This window comes from Podarcis erhardii (genome assembly GCF_964252035.2).
Source record: "Podarcis erhardii genome assembly, chromosome: 1".
Taxonomy (NCBI): Eukaryota; Metazoa; Chordata; class Lepidosauria; order Squamata; family Lacertidae; genus Podarcis; species Podarcis erhardii.
The window spans coordinates 46,123,887-46,141,243 of record NC_138497.1 but is presented as its reverse complement, the minus strand read 5'-3'; the positions used below and the strand labels follow the sequence as shown (position 1 = coordinate 46,141,243).

Below are 17,357 nucleotides of genomic sequence, written 5' to 3'. Positions count from 1 at the left end.
GCAAGTAAAAGGTCTGGTAATATTTGTAGTCCATAAACCACCAGCTGATGTTAAGGAGAAGCCACATTTATACATTCATAAGTACAGGTCCATTCAGTCTGTATATAGAAAAGAGATACGGTGCCATGTTAGATTTGTATGAATGGTAAATTCCAGATATTACTATGGGCTGCAAATTTGCCCCAGAACTAACTTGTTTGTTGGATTAGCTAGAACAGTTATATATTTTAACGGCCACTTTAGCCTTTGGATCATAACAAACTTTAGAACATGGCAGTTGTGTACACCTGGTTAATCATATGGTACTCTACGAACTGTCCCAAATCTGTCTGTTTTTTATTAGGCATCAACCAATTATTATAGTGTCCTCTGATTTATTAGACAAGATGTCTGATTTTAACCATCCTTTTAAGTGAGAGAATGTTCCTCCAGTTTTGGGCTTGTAAAAGTAATCCCATTTAGATTCTTAATGTAGAACAGAGGGGGCTAACGCTCAATTGGCGGGGGGGGGGGGCTGATCCACCCTAAACCAAAATTTGTCTCCTCCCCACCCCCTCCAATGTTGATGGCAAATGCGTGCGCATTCAATGGAACCTAGTGCCCTGGTGAAGATTAAAAAAGTTTCCTCCCCTTATCATCAGATTGATAATTTGATGAGTGGAGAGGGGACAATAACACCTCCTCCTAAGTTGATCTGCATGGGGGCCGTGTGTGTAGACTGTGTACTATTTGTGTGTATGACAAAGGTTTGGCCACACCTGCTGCTGACTTGTGGCTCCTGAAGTGTTGGCGAAGAGTGGATGCAGCTCTCAGTTAAAATAATACTACTAGAATAGTTAGCCTCACCAGTCTAGAATTAGATTAGTGTTGTGATGGAATCATTACTTTTTTACTATTGTTATATTAGTTAGTTCCCCGTAAGGATATTTGGAATAATAATTTGTGGGATTAAAAATAAATAAAAATAAAGTTGCAATATACTATGCCAATAAATAAAACCTTTCCCCCAGAAACACTTTTTTCTATTCTAAGAAGCATAGCATTTTTATTTCCATAGTGTATATTTATATTTCATGCTAATTATTTCTATAAATCTTTGTAAGCAAATAAATTATTTTTTAAAATATGCATATTCACCAGTCAGACTTAATTGGCATCATTTTTCCCACTAGGGACCTCGTTCTAAACTTTTGACTGTACATCAGCTTAGTAACCCAGGCCAGTGGTGGACAAACCGGTTAGTCTTCTGTGAATGGATGGATGAAGTTGATAGCTCCCAGTCTAGTGCATGTTTCTTTAACAGCGTAGAGCAGTGAAGCACTATGTGGGGATAGCATTCTAAGCCCTTGTGCTTGAATAGCTCATTTGCCTACTTGCTGTCCTTACCGCTGTAGCAATCCAGGATTGGTTCTAAGGAGAGCCCTGCTGGATTAAACTCATGTAGTAGACCAACAGTCTGTACTCACAGTGGCCAACCAGATGCCTGTGAGAAGCCCACAAACAGGTTCTGCTGGTAAGGAGGCTAATGGGTGTTGCAGAACTGGAGTGGGAGATGCTATTTCTGCACAATGTCATGGGTGCACTCTCAGGATTCAGGGCTGGCAATAAATCCTGCAGGCCTGTTAGAAGCCACTTGTCAGGTAGCCTGTGGCAAAGTAAGAATTTCCTCCAGGTGATCAGGCAGGCTAGTTTTTGTATATTGGAAAGGAGGCTGTTCTCCCCCTCCCCCCTTGAAATCACCAGTGTGCCCTAGATGACCACGTGAACAGGGTAGTTAGTAAGATTTGTGGACTAGTAACTTTATGGATCTATTTTCAAGGCTAGGAAACTGCAGGATGCTTAAACTTTGTCTGGTGTGGTGTTAGATATGCAGGGAACACGGTACCCTTAGCAGCCAAAATACCCTTTTTCTAAAATAAAATATTTTAGTAAGCAATCCTCTCGGCTACAGAATTCTACATTTTCTGCCATCCTGAAGTTTCACAGTTGTTGCTTATATGCACTGTTAAATATGCATAAATATACTCAGGAATGAGACGCAATACATTTTGAATAATGGGTAGTATTTAGATCATATGCTCTTGCTAAAGCCAATAGGGTTTATAGCTGTGCTGTCCTTAGATATGATTTTTCTGAAGCCAGTGTTTTGCTTTAAGTTCCTCTGCAAATGTTATTAGAAACAAAATAGTTACAAAGGAATAGTCTTTTGGATAAACCTTTACGCACATCTTGTGGTGTGATGTAAGGTTTTGGTCTAGGAGCGGAACAGATGACCAACAAATAGATCTGCTCTTTAATTAGCAAAATGAGTTTCTTAAGTCTTGGTGCTAAGCTTTCCCAAAGTAACACATTCTTAAACTCCTACTAGCAGCTGGTGTTGTTTCTCACTAGAGATTAGCTGGACGAATTAGTTCTCAGTCCACATATTATTATTGCTCAAGCTCAAGCTACAGTTGTTTATAGAAAAGATGTCCATAGTACCCAGCTGTCTGCATCTGGTCTGTTAATTTAATACTGTTGCAGAGTACTTTTACATAAAGGATTTAGAAAAAAAGCCAAGGGGGTTTAAGAGAGGAAAAATAGAAATCCAAAACTGTTTACATTATTTTTATATAACTTTTAAGAAAAACATGCCTTTTTTTTTACTCATTTGGTCATGGATGAAATAATGAGCAGAAAAGGTTTTTTCACTCCCACTGATCAGTTTTGTAACTCAGGTTAAAAATCATGGATGATATTTGTGAAACATCTTTAATAATTCTGAAAAATTAAACAATAATGATGCTAGGACATCCCATTTTACTTGATTTTAGTTTTGTTCAAGCAGAAAATTTTGATGCATTTCTATGCACATTATTCTTCATCCTGAATTTGCACTGCTGTGCTCATGCATATATAAACATCATCAATTTGGTGCAATGTGTTGGAAAAGGTGGGATATTGGAGAACCCAAAAGATGGTGTCACAATTAGCTGCTACTTAAAAATTGTCAGGAGTTGGCAAGACACTTGATGATGGCACAAGTTCAGCATGCAATAAGACAGAAAAGACTGACAGTGCAAGATGAGGGGCAGATAAGAGGTTTTTCTTCAGGTCAAGCAAGGTTTCTAAAGAGGTCCAAACTTTTTCTGAGTGGATGTGTGGGAAGTAGTGCATGAAACTGTTTGAGAATACAGCATGTGGTGTAGATGGCAGCAGCTCTTTTAATGTAAGCAGTTATCAGTAGTATCTGTCCCTAGGGAAATCTGTTCCCAAGGTTGCCAGCAAACAGTAGTTGCCTGTCCTTCATCTTGATGTTGAAATTTCTTGTGTGCAAATGTGATTTAAATTTAATCAATGTCGAACACACCAGTTCAGCTTCCTTCAGGAGGAGGGGATAGAGAATTTTAACAGAAGGAATTTTGGGTTTTCTGGTTTTCATTTAAAGGCTAGAAGGTCAATGAAAGGTCACTCTTAAGTTACTTGGGTGCTGTACTTTTCTGAAATTTTCCAAGCGTTTAATATCCTTCATAAGGAAAGCCATTAGGCATAAGGATAGAACTGGCAGAGAAACACTATTGTAGCCATGCCATTCAATATCAGCAGTTTTGCAGAAAAAGCTTTCCCATGCTTCCTGGCTTCCTTAGGGCTGTTCCACATTGCAGAACAAGACAGATAGACCCTCATGTTTCCACAGTGTGTCACTTGTGCCTTTTTTCCTACAGCACTTGAATGGGAGACATATGCATGCAAGCATCCAGAGAATGTGGCCTGGAGCCTCATTTCCCAATTGCATGCACTCATCTACTACTTAAACTTTACAAACAACATGGCCAACATGGTGTGGAAATGCAGGACGGGATTCCTATCTTGTTGAATGACTGGAACAGCCCTTACAATTAGTGTCAATAGTGGTCTGCAATCTCATGAAGGTCATAGACCCATTAAAGCTACATCGTCCGACAGAGGATGGTGGTGGTATTATCATCTAATAGGCAGAGTTAGGAAAGTAGTCTTAAGATCCTTTCTACATAAGTCCAAGCATCAGGTTGATTTGACATTGCTGTCAAATTATTCCAAAGGAATTAATTTAATATAAGAATCTTTACTGGTTGAAACAGGTCACATGTTGGTGAGAAATAGCTGCCATTTCTTGTCTTGGTGAATGGATTACTTTATTATTGTGGAACAAATCAAAAGTCAAATTGCCAAAATAGAAATGGGTATTTCTGAAAAAAAATTGCACTTTAAATTTATGCACTGGATTTTGGTGAAAAGCAAAGCAAATGGTTAGCAGGTATGTGGTTGCTCAGAGAAAAGGGCTCTGTGCTACAGCAAAGAATTAAAAGTGCTTCCTTCCTTCATTGCTTGAATTATCTTGCCTTTCCTGTGATTATTTAGCCTATGTTATTGAACATGGATGAAAGGAGCACCCATGTGAAAACCTGTAAGCTATGTTGAATCCCCGACTTCATTGGAAATGGGGGTGGCTTACATTAATCTTATTTAATGGGGGTTTATACAAATATAAAACATATTGGCATCAACTGGAAAGGGGTTCATTTGCTTCCCAGTCTGTCTAGCTACTGTGTACAATCATTTATGCAAACATGTCAAAGGGCATTTGAAGTTGGCAGCTCTCACTTGTTGACCATTATGGCTCCATTAGAAGACTCTGCTTCTAAAGTAAACTCTATGGAGAGCAATTTCTAAGCACCTACCATGATGATAATTGGTTTTTATACAGTATAATTATATAGCATGATCATATTATCAAACTTTTTTGTCAAGTTATTTAGATCTGGTTTTAACTGTTTGTGAAACTTGTTTAAAATAGAAATAAATGTTTTATACAAAGGACGATCTTGGCTCTCATTTGTATTAGTGAAACAGTTCAGTAATAACTCTACAGTCAGGGAGCCAGTATAAAGAGAGGTGCATTCCAGAATATCCCTAAAACTGAGTTATTGAGAACTGAAAAGGGAAAACATACATTTTAGCTTCATCTCCTCTTGTAGAAATGATTATAAAAATATCTTCCACATCAGGCAAAGTTTTTGTGGCTTGGGCCGGTTCAAGGTCCCGCAGAGGCCGCAGTGGGCTGGAGTGTGTGCACACGCATGCATGTGCAAATGCTATTTCTGGTGCTCCTTTCGGCGCAGGGGGGGCGTGCGCAACTTCCCATTGGCTGCAGGAGCTGCAGCCAACTTCCCATTGGCAGCAGGAGCTGCAGCCAATGGGAAGCCGGCCAGCATTGCGGAAGGCTGTCCCCGCTCTGCTCCGCACCGGTTTAGCGTGGCGCACGGGAGCCGACTGAGTGGGCGGTGGGGGTCCCTGAGCGGGCAGCAGGGTTCCATGGGCCGGTTAAACAACCCCCATGGGCTGGCTGCTTGTGGCCCATGGACCTTAGGTTGCTGACCCCTGTTCCACATCAACAATATGACTTCATTCCAGTAATAACAGGGAATGCATGCTTCAAAGAATGGCAAAGAGAGATCTCAAGATTTATCTGTAATGGGAAAAGGCCAAGGATACAAAATAAGATACTTACAGATGTGAAAGAAAGAGGCAGGTTCCCACATCCTGATTTAAAATTGTACTATGAAGCTGCATGCCTAATATGGATCCGGGATTGGATCAAGTTAGATAAGGAGGAAATAATAGAACTGGAAGGACATGACAACAGGTTTGGATGGCATGCTTATCTATGGTATGGAAAGGTGAAAATACATAAATACATAAAAATAAAAATACATAAAAATACATAATCATATAATAAGGAGATCACTGTTCAAAGTGTGGGAAAAAGGTTTATTAGAATCTAAGACACCTTGGTGGCTATCACCTATTGAGGCATTGTCACTTAAAACATTGGGGGGAAAGGGAGAATGGCCAACATATAGAGAATTATTGGTAGAACTGAAAGGAAAACTAAAACTGAAAGAATATGAAGAAATAAAAGAACAACGTCAAAGCTGGTTGCACCATAGACAGCTAAAGGATATTTTTAAAGAGGACAATAAGAGAGGTTTTTCATATTCGGTTTCCAAATTCCAAAAGGAAGTGATAGAAGAAAAGTCTAAATTATTAAAAAATTATTTAAAAAGGCATATAATATCCTTTTGGAATGGGAAACTAAAGACCGGTAAAGAAGTAAGATCGGTGATGATAAAATGGGCACAAGATATAGGCCACAATATACAATTTGAAGACTGGACAAAACTGGAAAATAAATTTGAAATTTATGGATTGTATATTGCTGAGAGAGAACTATTTGAAGATGATGTATAGATGGTATATATCACTGGTCAAATTAGCAAAAATGTATAAAAATTAAAAGGAGTATTGGAGGTGTGAGACTGAAGGTACGTTTTATCATATGTGGTAGGACTGTAAAAACGTAAAAATATATTGGGAAATGAAATACAATGAATTGAAGAAAATGTTGAAAATAACATTTGTTAAACAACCTGAAGCCTTCCTGTTAGGTATTTTAGGTCAAGATCTGCCGAAAGAGAAGAGGACATTATTTATGTATGCTTACAATAATAATAATAATTTATTATTTATACCCCGCCCATCTGGCTGGGCCTCCCCAGCCACTCTGGGCGGCTTCCATAGAAACAAAAAATACAGTAAAATATCACACGTTAAAAACTTCCCTGAACAGGGCTGCCTTAAGATGTCTTCTGAATGTCAGGTAGTTGTTAATCGCTTAGACATCTGCTGGAAGGGCGTTCCACAGGGCGGGCGCCACTACCGAGAAGGCCCTCTGCCTGGTTCCCTGTAGCTTTGCTTCTCGCAATGAGGGAACCGCCAGAAGGCCCTCGGCGCTGGACCTCAGCGTCCGGGCAGAACGATGGGGGTGGAGACGCTCCTTCAGGTATACTGGACCGAGGCCGTTTAGGGCTTTAAAGGTCAGCACCAACACTTTGAATTGTGCTCGGAAACGTACTGGGAGCCAATGTAGGTCTTTCAAGACCGGTGTTATATGGTCTCGGCGGCCGCCCCCAGTCAGCAGTCTAGCTGCCGCATTCTGGATTAGTTGTAGTTTCCGAGTCACCTTCAAAGGTAGCCCCACGTAGAGTGCATTGCTGTAGTCCAAGCGGGAGATAACCAGAGCATGCACCACTCTGGCGAGACAGTCCGCAGGCAGATAGGGTCTCAGCCTACGTACCAGATGGAGCTGGTAAACAGCTGCCCTGGACACAGATTTGACCTGTGCCTCCATGAACAGCTGTGAGTCCAAAATGACTCCCAGGCTGCGCACCTGGTCCTTCAGGGGCACAGTCACCCCATTCAGGACCAGGGAATCCTCCACACCCGCCCGCCTCCTGTCCCCCAAAAACAGTACTTCTGTCTTGTCAGGATTCAACCTCAGTCTGTTAGCCGCCATCCATCCTCCAACCGCCTCCAGACGGTTGGTTCTACAACGGTTCTACAGTTGGTTCTACAGTTGGTTCTACATGCTTCTACAGCGGCGAGAATTCTGATAGCAAGAAACTTGAAGACTGGAGAAATTCTAACAAAAGAACAATAGCAAGAGAAACTGATGAATTATGCAGAACTGGCAAAACTGACGGGTAGACTACGAGAAAAGGACAACAGTGACTTTGATGCTCCCGCTTGGACTACTGCAATGAGCTCTATGTGGGGCTACCTTTGAAGGTAGTTGGAAACTGCAATTAATCCAGAATGCGGCAGCTAGACTGGTGACTGGGAGTGGATGCCGAGACCATATAACACCGGTCCTGAAAGATCTTCATTGGCTCCTAGTACGTTTCCGAGCACAATTCAAAGTGGTGATGCTGACCTTTAAAGCCCTAAAGGGCCTCGGTCCAGTATATCTGAAGGAGCATCTCCACCCCCATCGTTCAGCCTGGACACTGAGGTCCAGTGCCGAGGGCCTTCTGGCGGTTCCCTCCCTATGAGAAGTGAGGTTACAGGGAACCAGGCAGATGGCCTTCTCGGTAGTGGTGCCTGCCCTGTGGAATGTCCTCCCAGCAGATGTCAAGGCAATAAACAACTATTTTACTTTTAAAAGACAACTGAAGGCGGCCCTTTTTAGGGAAGTTTTTAATGTCTGACGCTGTATCGTTTTTAATATTCGGTTAGAAGCTGCCCAGAGTGGGAAACCCAGCCAGATGGGCGGGGTATAAATAAAAAAATATTATTATTATTTGCAGAAACAAAGAAAGAACATCGACTTGATGGCAGGATTTAAATAAACACTCACATCTTTATTGATAGAGGACATTTTAAAATAATGAAGAAATGATATAGTGGATTGTAAGAAACAGCAGTGTGTAATAAGGGAATGGAAGCTGAGGGAAGCCCGGGAGGGAAGGGGTGAAGAAGTGTAATATATATGATATTGATATGAGATATTTGCAATGATAGAAATGAAAGTTAATAAAAATTGATTAAAAACAAAAAACAGTATGACTTCAGTGCCCTGCAAGAAATTACTCAGAATAAATATTGTTGTGCCTATACCCAGGGGAGAAACCTTGCAACATTAAAGACTGTGTCTGTGAAACCTGAAATAAGATTCACCTATAGAGCAGAATAAAGAAAAAGCACCTGAACAAAGGTTCACATAACCCACAGACTGCACATGTATGCTCAAAGCATGTAGTGAGGCAATATTTGACTGCATTATCCATTGCACAGGAAACTTGATTAATGCTGGCAAAGTTGACTGTCATCTGACAGGTGTACAGGTCTAAAAGATCCAGCATGATCACTGCAAACTGCCATAAAGGTAGCTTATGTGGAGTTTTCAACCTTGCCCTAGACCCTTTTCCAACATATAAGCAGGAAGGGGATCAAACACCACCAATCCTCAAAGGACTGCACTGGCTAACTGTGAGCGACTGGGCCCAACTGAAGGTGTTGTTACTATCATTTGTTGTTGTTGTTTAGTCGTTTAGTCATGTCCGACTCTTCGTGACCCCATGGACCAGAGCACACCAGGCACTCCTGTCTTCCACTGCCTCCCAGTTTGCTCAAACCCATGCTGGTAGCTTCGAGAACACTGTGCAACCATCTCGTCCTCTGTCGTCTCCTTCTCCTTGTGCCCTCCATCTTTCCCAACATCAGGGTCTTTTCCAGGGAGTCTTCTCATGAGGTGGCCAAAGTATTGGAGCCTCAGCTTCACGATCTGTCCTTCCAGTGAGCACTTGGGGCTGATTTCCTTAAGAATGGATAAGTTTGATCTTCTTGCAGTCCATAGGACTCTCAAGAGTCTCCTCCAGCACCAGAATTCAAAAGCATCAACTCTTCAGTGATCAGCCTTCTTTATGGTCCAGCTCTCACTTCCATACATCACTACTGGGAAAACCATGGCTTTAACTATACGGACCTTTGTCGGCAAGGTGATGTCTCTGCTTTTTAAGATGCTGTCTAGGTTTGTCATTGCTTTTCTCCCAAGGAGCAGGCGTCTTTTACTATCATATGTTAATCTATCTATATGTTAAACTATCATATGTTACTATCATAGCCCTAAACAAGTCAGGACCCAAGCATTGAGAAAGATTGCCTTTCCCAGTAGCAGCAGACTGATCTACAGGGATTGTTCTTGTGCTTCCTTTGATCATTATGGCCCAGGGGCTTAACCACAAGAGACAGGACATTTCAACTCCTGCACTCTCCCTGTAGAGGTCAGATTGCCCCCATGCTGTTAATTCAGGCAACAGCTTCAGCCCTATTCCAGAAAGTGTGTTCTATTTAGCACTTTGGTTCTACTTTTGTTTAATGCTGTACTCTTACTGATAGCTGCCCTGAGCTCTCATGAGAAGAAGGGCAGAATGTAAGAAATGAAAATTATTATTATTATTATTATTATTATTATTATTATTATTATTATTATTGACATGAGGACAGACTGAGCCAATAATCATACACAAAAATCAAAACTGCCAGCAGGAAAGCAACACCTACTCCTTGGCGCACACGGATCATATTTAATTATGTCAAAACAAACCAAAAGCACCTTAGTAGATGGAGAGGGAAAGCTTACCACCCTCTCTCAGATCATTTAATAATAATAGAAAAAACTTGGGTTACAAAAGTTGCTTTTAAACCTTATTTAATAAAAGGTTTGAAAAGATACAATGGAACATTCAGAAGTAAATAAGTTACATGAGTACATTAAATCACATCAGCAAGACTTCTTAGTGTATTAATGTTTTGTAAAAAAACAAAAGCACAAAAATAAATTGTCTATCACATCTGTACATAAGAGGTATATAATATTTTTGTATGTACAATATTTTAATATGTAACAGTCTTTTAAAAGGTGCAGTAAATACACAAAAGGCAGTTTCTGCATGTTTGTTAAAATAAAAGCTCTATATTTTTTGATAAAAAGCATTTATACAATAATTACACAAAGACAGACCATTTCTGTACACCACAAAAACTCTAGCGTTACGAATTAAAACATAGACTCAGGAAAGCCAATTTGTACCAAATCTGAGCTTCAGAACAACCATAAAACTTGGAAGATGCAAAAAAAAGAGGTGGTATTAAAAACAAAAGCCACAATTATATTTTACAAAAATATATATTCACCTCTTTCTCATGATAAGCAGCTGGGCATCTTTATAGGTTCAGCTGTTGATATAAATCCCATATTCCAGAAAGGGGGTGGGTCGGGGCAGAAGAGAAAGAAAATGTAAGCAGCTGGAGATTAGAGCTATAGCCTATCATGCACTACAGCCAGTCGCGCAACCTTCACTCATTTCAACGCAGCTTGGGGCAGGAATTCTGAGCAGCCCCTCTGAAATGAATGAAGTTGCACAGTCACTGTTCTGGGGGGATTTCAGCTGCAGCATAGCAGCATATAAAAGGGATTAAAGGAACAGCTGAACCCAGTGGATGGGTTTAAGATCTGGGGTTCTTGGGGGGGGGGGGAAGAGACATAGCCAAGGAAGCAGAAGCATTTGTGCTGTTTCCCTATCCTCCAAAAATACTGAATTAACTCCTACGAAAGTGCTCACTAGAAGACCATTTGTGTGAACTTGCAGTAGAGGAAGTAAGTGCATGGGCAAGTCTTGGGATACAAGTATTGACTGACAAACAGAAAAAGCCTTAAAAATATACCCTTTGAGATACACTTTTAAGATCCCTTGCTAGCAGGTGGAAAAATGGAAGCAAAGCCAGGTGAATACATATAAACACCCCACCACCTCTTCACTGTCTTAAATGCAACTGAAATTATGGTTCTCTACACCAGTGATTTGCTTGGCTATGCTACCACAAAACATGGGCATGGACTGGCAAGCTGGTGTTTTCCCAGCGACTGAGAGGGCATTAATTTGAAGCTTCAACCATCTTATGTTAATTGGGATATGCAGCATGTTTTCTGAAAATGCCACAAAACCCAGTGGGTCTGACTCCCTAGTAACCGGGCTTAGACTTGAAGCCTTAAGCACACTTATCTGCTCTTCAGTAAGGCTGGCTACTGAGTAGACATGCATATTTTGACTAAAGTGGTATTACAGGAATGCAGTTCAGCCAGGAAACTATTTGCCTGTCCAGTTCCTTTTCAATTAAAAAAGGATGCACAGCAATCAGAAATTCATGTCTGCTGCAGGACCGAGCCAGTTTCCCAAATTCGCTAACCGCCTTGAAAATAACTTTTTAAAGTGCTGTGCTGAATGTGAAACTGCATCATACTGTAGAGCTTCAGCTAATCCTCAAGAGAGCGTCTTCATAAACATCCTCTCTCACAGGATGTTGACTATTACTCAACAGAAAGGCACCAAGTGGGGAGTCTGCCAGATTCTCCACATACCATTGGCAGCTCAATAGCAGGAGTGGTTATCATCAAGAGCCACACATCCAGGTTTGAAGATAGCCATGCACTTGATTGTCTGTGGTGAAGGGAAACAGCTGCAAGGTGTTACCCAGCCATGGAAGTATTTGGAAACAGGAAGATTTCCCATACCCCTTCAGGTCATTAAAAGGAACCACAAATTATTAACAAAGATGGCTGGGTAAGTGGACTGGTCAAAAATTGTGGGCTACTACATTTTGTGAACTTACTTGTAAGGATTTTCTCATTTCTTAGGACCTGACTATAAAATACTTCCATTGACCAGGCTAAGACATAAAGCAGAGCTATTGCTAGTTTCTAAAATAATCTCAAACTCCAAATGAAGACCACTGGCCATAAAATAATGTCAATTATAGATGCACTGTAATATGGAAAAAATCAAGATAATGGAAGTAGGTATCCAAGGCGAGTAACGGTTGCAATGATTTAAAGATGGCGTTGAGCATTTTGGAACCAAGCACGCTAAACCCAGCATTTATACCGATTTCCCACAAAGTGTTGAAGCAAATTCATTTTCAGACAGCAGTTAGCAACCTTTTGGGATTTGGGACACACTAGTTAATTTTGGGAGAGCCATATTTGGGGATCAACTACTTAATTTTTAGTGTGTATTTTGATTTATGGAAGTGGTGCTGTTTAGATCCACCTTAGGCTAGACTGCGACTCAATACTTGAAATCCAGTGTTCTAGAACACAAGAACTTTGTTCTCACCTCTGTTTCATAAAGGAGGGGACAGTATTTGCTAACTCCTCCCACAATTTGCATGTGTGGATCTCTGATCACACCAAAGATGCCTCTGCACATACTTCTCTTGCATACATACATTTTTTCAGCAACCTTTCTCAGCCGTGGGCCGGTCCACCGTCCCTCAGACCATGTGGTGGGCTGGACTATATTTTGAGGGGGGAAATGAACGAATTCCTATGCCCCAAAAATAACCCAGAGATGCATTTTAAATAAAAGCACACATTCTACTCATGTAAAAACATACTGATTCCCGGACTGTCCGTGGGCCGGATTTAGAAAGCAATTTAGCCGCATCCGGCCCCCGGGCCTTAGGTTGCCTACCCCTGGCCTAAGGCCATCCAAAAACAATGGAATGGGAAATAAAAATCAGAGCTTGCTATGAATTCCCATTTATTTCAATTGGATTTAGTCATGGCTAATCTACTGGATTATGTCCCATGCCTTTGAAACAGACATGACGCAGAATCCACTCCCATATAGACGTGTTTTCCATTTTGTTACAATAAAAAATAGACCATTAAAAATTTATCTCTTGCAAAGTTTAACAGATGGGGATAATTAACATTTTTTCCAGACTGACTTGTGATCTTTCTTATTCATATACTATAAATAAGATTTTGAAGTCATATCTGTTGAGCCTCTTCTTTCATAGCTACAAGACAGGACACAAGGAAGTCCGAACTGCTCTGTGCTAGATTGTGCAAATTGTATTTGGGAAGGAAGCAGATCAATTACATGTACATTTCCCCACCCCAAAGAAGAGAGATTTGCTACTTAGATTCACACACACAACCTTTTTCTTTCAAGAAAATGCCCACTGGCTACTTTGTTCACTTCTATAAAATATAGTCTCTCTCAGCATAAAACATTGTTTTAATTTCATTCCCACATTTAAAGCAGACCTTTTTTTAAAAAAAATTAAAAATATCAGTTTCTTATCTAGACCTCTTTTTCAGAGCATTAATGCATGGCCAGGGGGCAGATTTCTGTCCAGTTTTCTAGTGAATATCTTAACAAAACTTTTTGCACCTCGGGGCAGGAATAAGTCTTAGGTTAAGTGCAGAAAGAAAAGAAAAGAAGAGTTGAGACAAGACATTTCTAGAAGATGCTATTAAAAGCTACACACCCCAGAATGAACCAGGTTTAAAAGGGGGGGGGGGAGATATACTTCTTCACTATGATGTATCACAAATGATTGTGCGATTTTTTTATAATCTGAATGCTAAAGGTTCAAATCAAAACAAAGGAAAGGAGTGAAGAAAATAAGTCTGATTGCATTGACAAATTTCGGAAACTGCAAAAAAAAAAAAAAAAAAAAGAGTAATAAGAAAAAACACAAAACTTGGCCCATCTGATTGAAGACTGTTTTTATGATGTGCTGGAAGGACTCCTGTAAGAAATCTAGTGGAATTTGCATTATACTAGTTGGAAAATGTTCAGACAGTAATTTTTTATGTGCATGCGAGTTTTTCCATTATGAAGTACTAAACACATTTTAAGTTGCCTTATACAGAATGAAGCCTATTGGTCCATCTAGCACACTACTGTATCCTTTGACTAGCAGCAGTTCTCCAAAATCCTTAGGCAGATGCATTTCTTAGGTCTGCCATCGTAAACTCTTAAATGGAGATACCAGGGGTTAAAGCTGGAAGCTCCTGCTTGCAAAACCATGTGCACCGTTACCAAGGCCACCATTTTCCAAGTTGGAAGTAAAGGGTATTTGCTCTATCTGTGCATTTTTTAAAAAAATATGGGTGACAGCATTAAAATATGCAATCATGAGGCTACACTTTTAATCCAGTAAAAACTACAATATATACGATTCCTCTGGTCATGCAGCTCAGCTCTCAGAATGTCAACAGCAATCTAGCTGAGTTAGATTGAACCTTATTATGCTTTACTCAAATTAACCAATTTCTTCAAAGGGAGGAAGTATTTCAATAATCACTTGTCAATCAGATTGCCACTGGCAATGGGAAATAAGGATTTAAAGGTGAAGTTTATAGCAACTTTTTCTATCACTTCTATGTACACTTCTAGAGAGTTGTGATTTCAGCAGTTTTCAGGAGATCCAGAAAACCACAAAGACACAATCCCATTGTGACACACTCAAAACTTCCAATGCACAATGTTAATAATGCAGTTTACAAAATTCTCAACATCTTAGCTTTCACTTTCCTCACGGTTTTAGAGGGGAAAAAAAAAACTACTTGTGTGGCTTGCATCTGCTAACAGCTAATGAAGATTTACTTCCTCCTCCTCCACAGTTAACAGCCCTTTATTTTAGATCAACATTATTTTAGGATCAAATAAAACACCAAGTTTGAAAATTGAAAATGGCAAATAAATTAATTCATATTTGCATAACTAGAAGGTTATAGATCTGTGAAGTCAGGAATTTTAGTGCTGAGTCCTAGACCTTCCCGAATATAATTTACAGATATAGTCACTAAAAAGTCATAATCCTCGGGCTACCCAGTGGCCACACATCATAGCTGTCCCTCAGCATAATAATAAATAAACCAGCCCTACTACTGACAGCAACATTTCAGTTTAAGTGTTCTTAAACACTTTCAGTTAAAGTGCTCTATGTATCTATACCAATTCTTGACAGGGCAACTTTTTGGTGGACAGAAATGCCTTCTGCTTTGCTTCTCCCTCCACTGCAAGACTGAAAACTAGTAGACTTTCACCTCTTGATATGTGGTGATAGCTCTCTACACAGTGTAAGACGACAACTGCAAACGCTGCAGTCAATGATAGCACAGGTGCCAATTAAAGTACAGTGGTACTTCGAGTTGCAAACACCTCAGGTTACAAACTACGCTAACCTGGAAGAGTTACCTCAAGTTGAGAACTTTGCCCCAGGATGAGAATGGAAATTGTGTGCCGGCGGTGCAGCGGCAGCAGCAAGAGGCCCCATTAGCAAAAGTACACCTCTAGTTAAGAACAGTTTCAGGTTAAGAATGGACCTCTGGAACAAATTACGTTCACAACTAGAGGTACCACTTTTACTAATGTTTTCTTCCAAAGAGAGAGATCCTGGGACACTATCACTGCAAGTCTAGTTTCCCCCCTCCCAATATGCTGGATATCTTGCATTTTTAAAAAAAAAATGTATTGGGTCCATGGAGTGCTAGTTGTGCAAGTTCTGAATGAAGGTTCTTCTTTGGTTGGCAAATGATAAGCACAGCAGTGTAGGTTGCAAAATGCTTAGGAATGAATGAATATATCAGCCAAGTGTTCTCATAAGGGTATTTTCAAAGCCTTTTTTGGAAGGAAGGAAGGAAGGAAGGAAGGAAGGAAGGAAGGAAGGAAGGAAGGAAGGAAAACATACAATGCTTATTTTTTTTCTTTCTCTTTTAGTAGCTTTTCTTTTGTGGAGGTATTGAAAAAGGACTGAACAGGTAAATAAACAACATGATCCCCAATCTAATTAGGCAGCTTCAGGGTGAAATCCAAAGGCTTCCTCTCTGCCACTTTTTGGCAAAAATACCACAGTAGCTGCAATGTATGAATATTTACCTGCCTTACACCAAATCAGACCATTGGTTCATCTAACTCAATCTCATCTATTCAGATTGTCAGTGGTTCTCTAAGGTTCTCTATCCCCAATCCTATTAACCTGAGCTCCTTTTATCCATAATCCCAGGGACAGAAGCTGTAAGAAAAGCCTGTGTTCTGCACTCAAAGCTATTGACCATTCCAATAGTTTAGGTGTCAGCAACAGCCCCTGCCTCCAGTGGCCAGAAGTGTGTGCAAGATATATGGTCAATCCTGCATGGCATTTCTAAATTCAACAGCCAAGGGCGAGGCTGAATTAATGCTAGCAACATATGTGGCTTCCTGTGCTTGAAAAGACAAGTCTTTTACTCTTCAAAGGTCATCACACAGAGGCTGCTCTCTACCAGATTTTTCTGGACATCTTTTTCCTTTGGAAAATAAATTCTCGTAACAAAAGATGGAGGAGGTAAAACATGTATTGGCTGGAGCCCTAACCAGGCAGCCGAAAAAAGTTAATGAGTGTGGAACTGCAGGTAAAACTTGGAGGTTGGAAAAGGACGAAACAGTATGGGAACAAGAACTGATGCCCCAGCAGATTTCTCACCCTGACGCCCCACCCTCACCCCGGCACTGCTCTCATGACTCCCAGAGATCCCATGGAAGGGTAATTTGAACTGAAGGAAAGCTGAATTCCATGCCATGATCATTTGTTCAAATCAGTACCGAAACAGTTAATTTATAAATAAAGTGATTCATAAAATTTTGGTTTTCTTTAAAAAGTAGAAACTTCCAAGGTGATGGTTTTCTTTTCTTTTCTTTTCAAAATCCACCAGTCCGTGTTAGTGAGGCGAGGAAGGAAGTGGAAGCAAGAGGGCTGGGTGTCTGTTCAGATGTGGAGCTACACAGGTGCAGCAAGTGGAAAAGATCTTCCCAGGTTCAAAGGGCCAGCCCAGCTCCAGCAGCCTCCTCCCGTGACCCTCTGCTACACCTCTCCGTCGTCATCTGAGCTGCTGCTGCCGCTACTACTACTGCCACTGCTGCTCCCGCTGTCGCTGCTTTCCGCCTGCTGAGCTTGGCTGCGAGCCGCCGCCTCTGCCGCCTCTGCTTCTTCCTTCTCTCGCTGCTTCTGAGCCGCGGCCTTTTTTTCCTGCTCAGCGTGACTTTTCATGTGAGCGCTGCGGCTTTTCACCTTGTAGAAGATTCTGGAGGAAAACACATAACAGCGCCGTTACTTACTCTAGCTCACTTTGGTTTCTCTTGTGAATTGGAGAGATTCACCATCCT

General features: G+C 40.7%; 1 protein-coding gene across 3 annotated transcripts in view; it reads right to left on the bottom strand.

Annotated features, from left to right (window-relative positions):
- Positions 1–10,052: 10,052 nt before the first annotated feature.
- Positions 10,053–17,357, bottom strand: part of MIDEAS (mitotic deacetylase associated SANT domain protein) — a 90,592-nt gene continuing 83,287 nt past the window's right edge. For all 3 annotated transcript variants that reach the window (XM_081881354.1, XM_081881353.1, XM_081881355.1), the window contains exon 13: positions 10,053–17,275. In XM_081881354.1, coding sequence (XP_081737480.1) covers positions 17,056–17,275 — 220 coding nt within the window. In that variant the 3' untranslated portion in view covers positions 10,053–17,055. The remainder of the gene's footprint in view (positions 17,276–17,357) is intronic.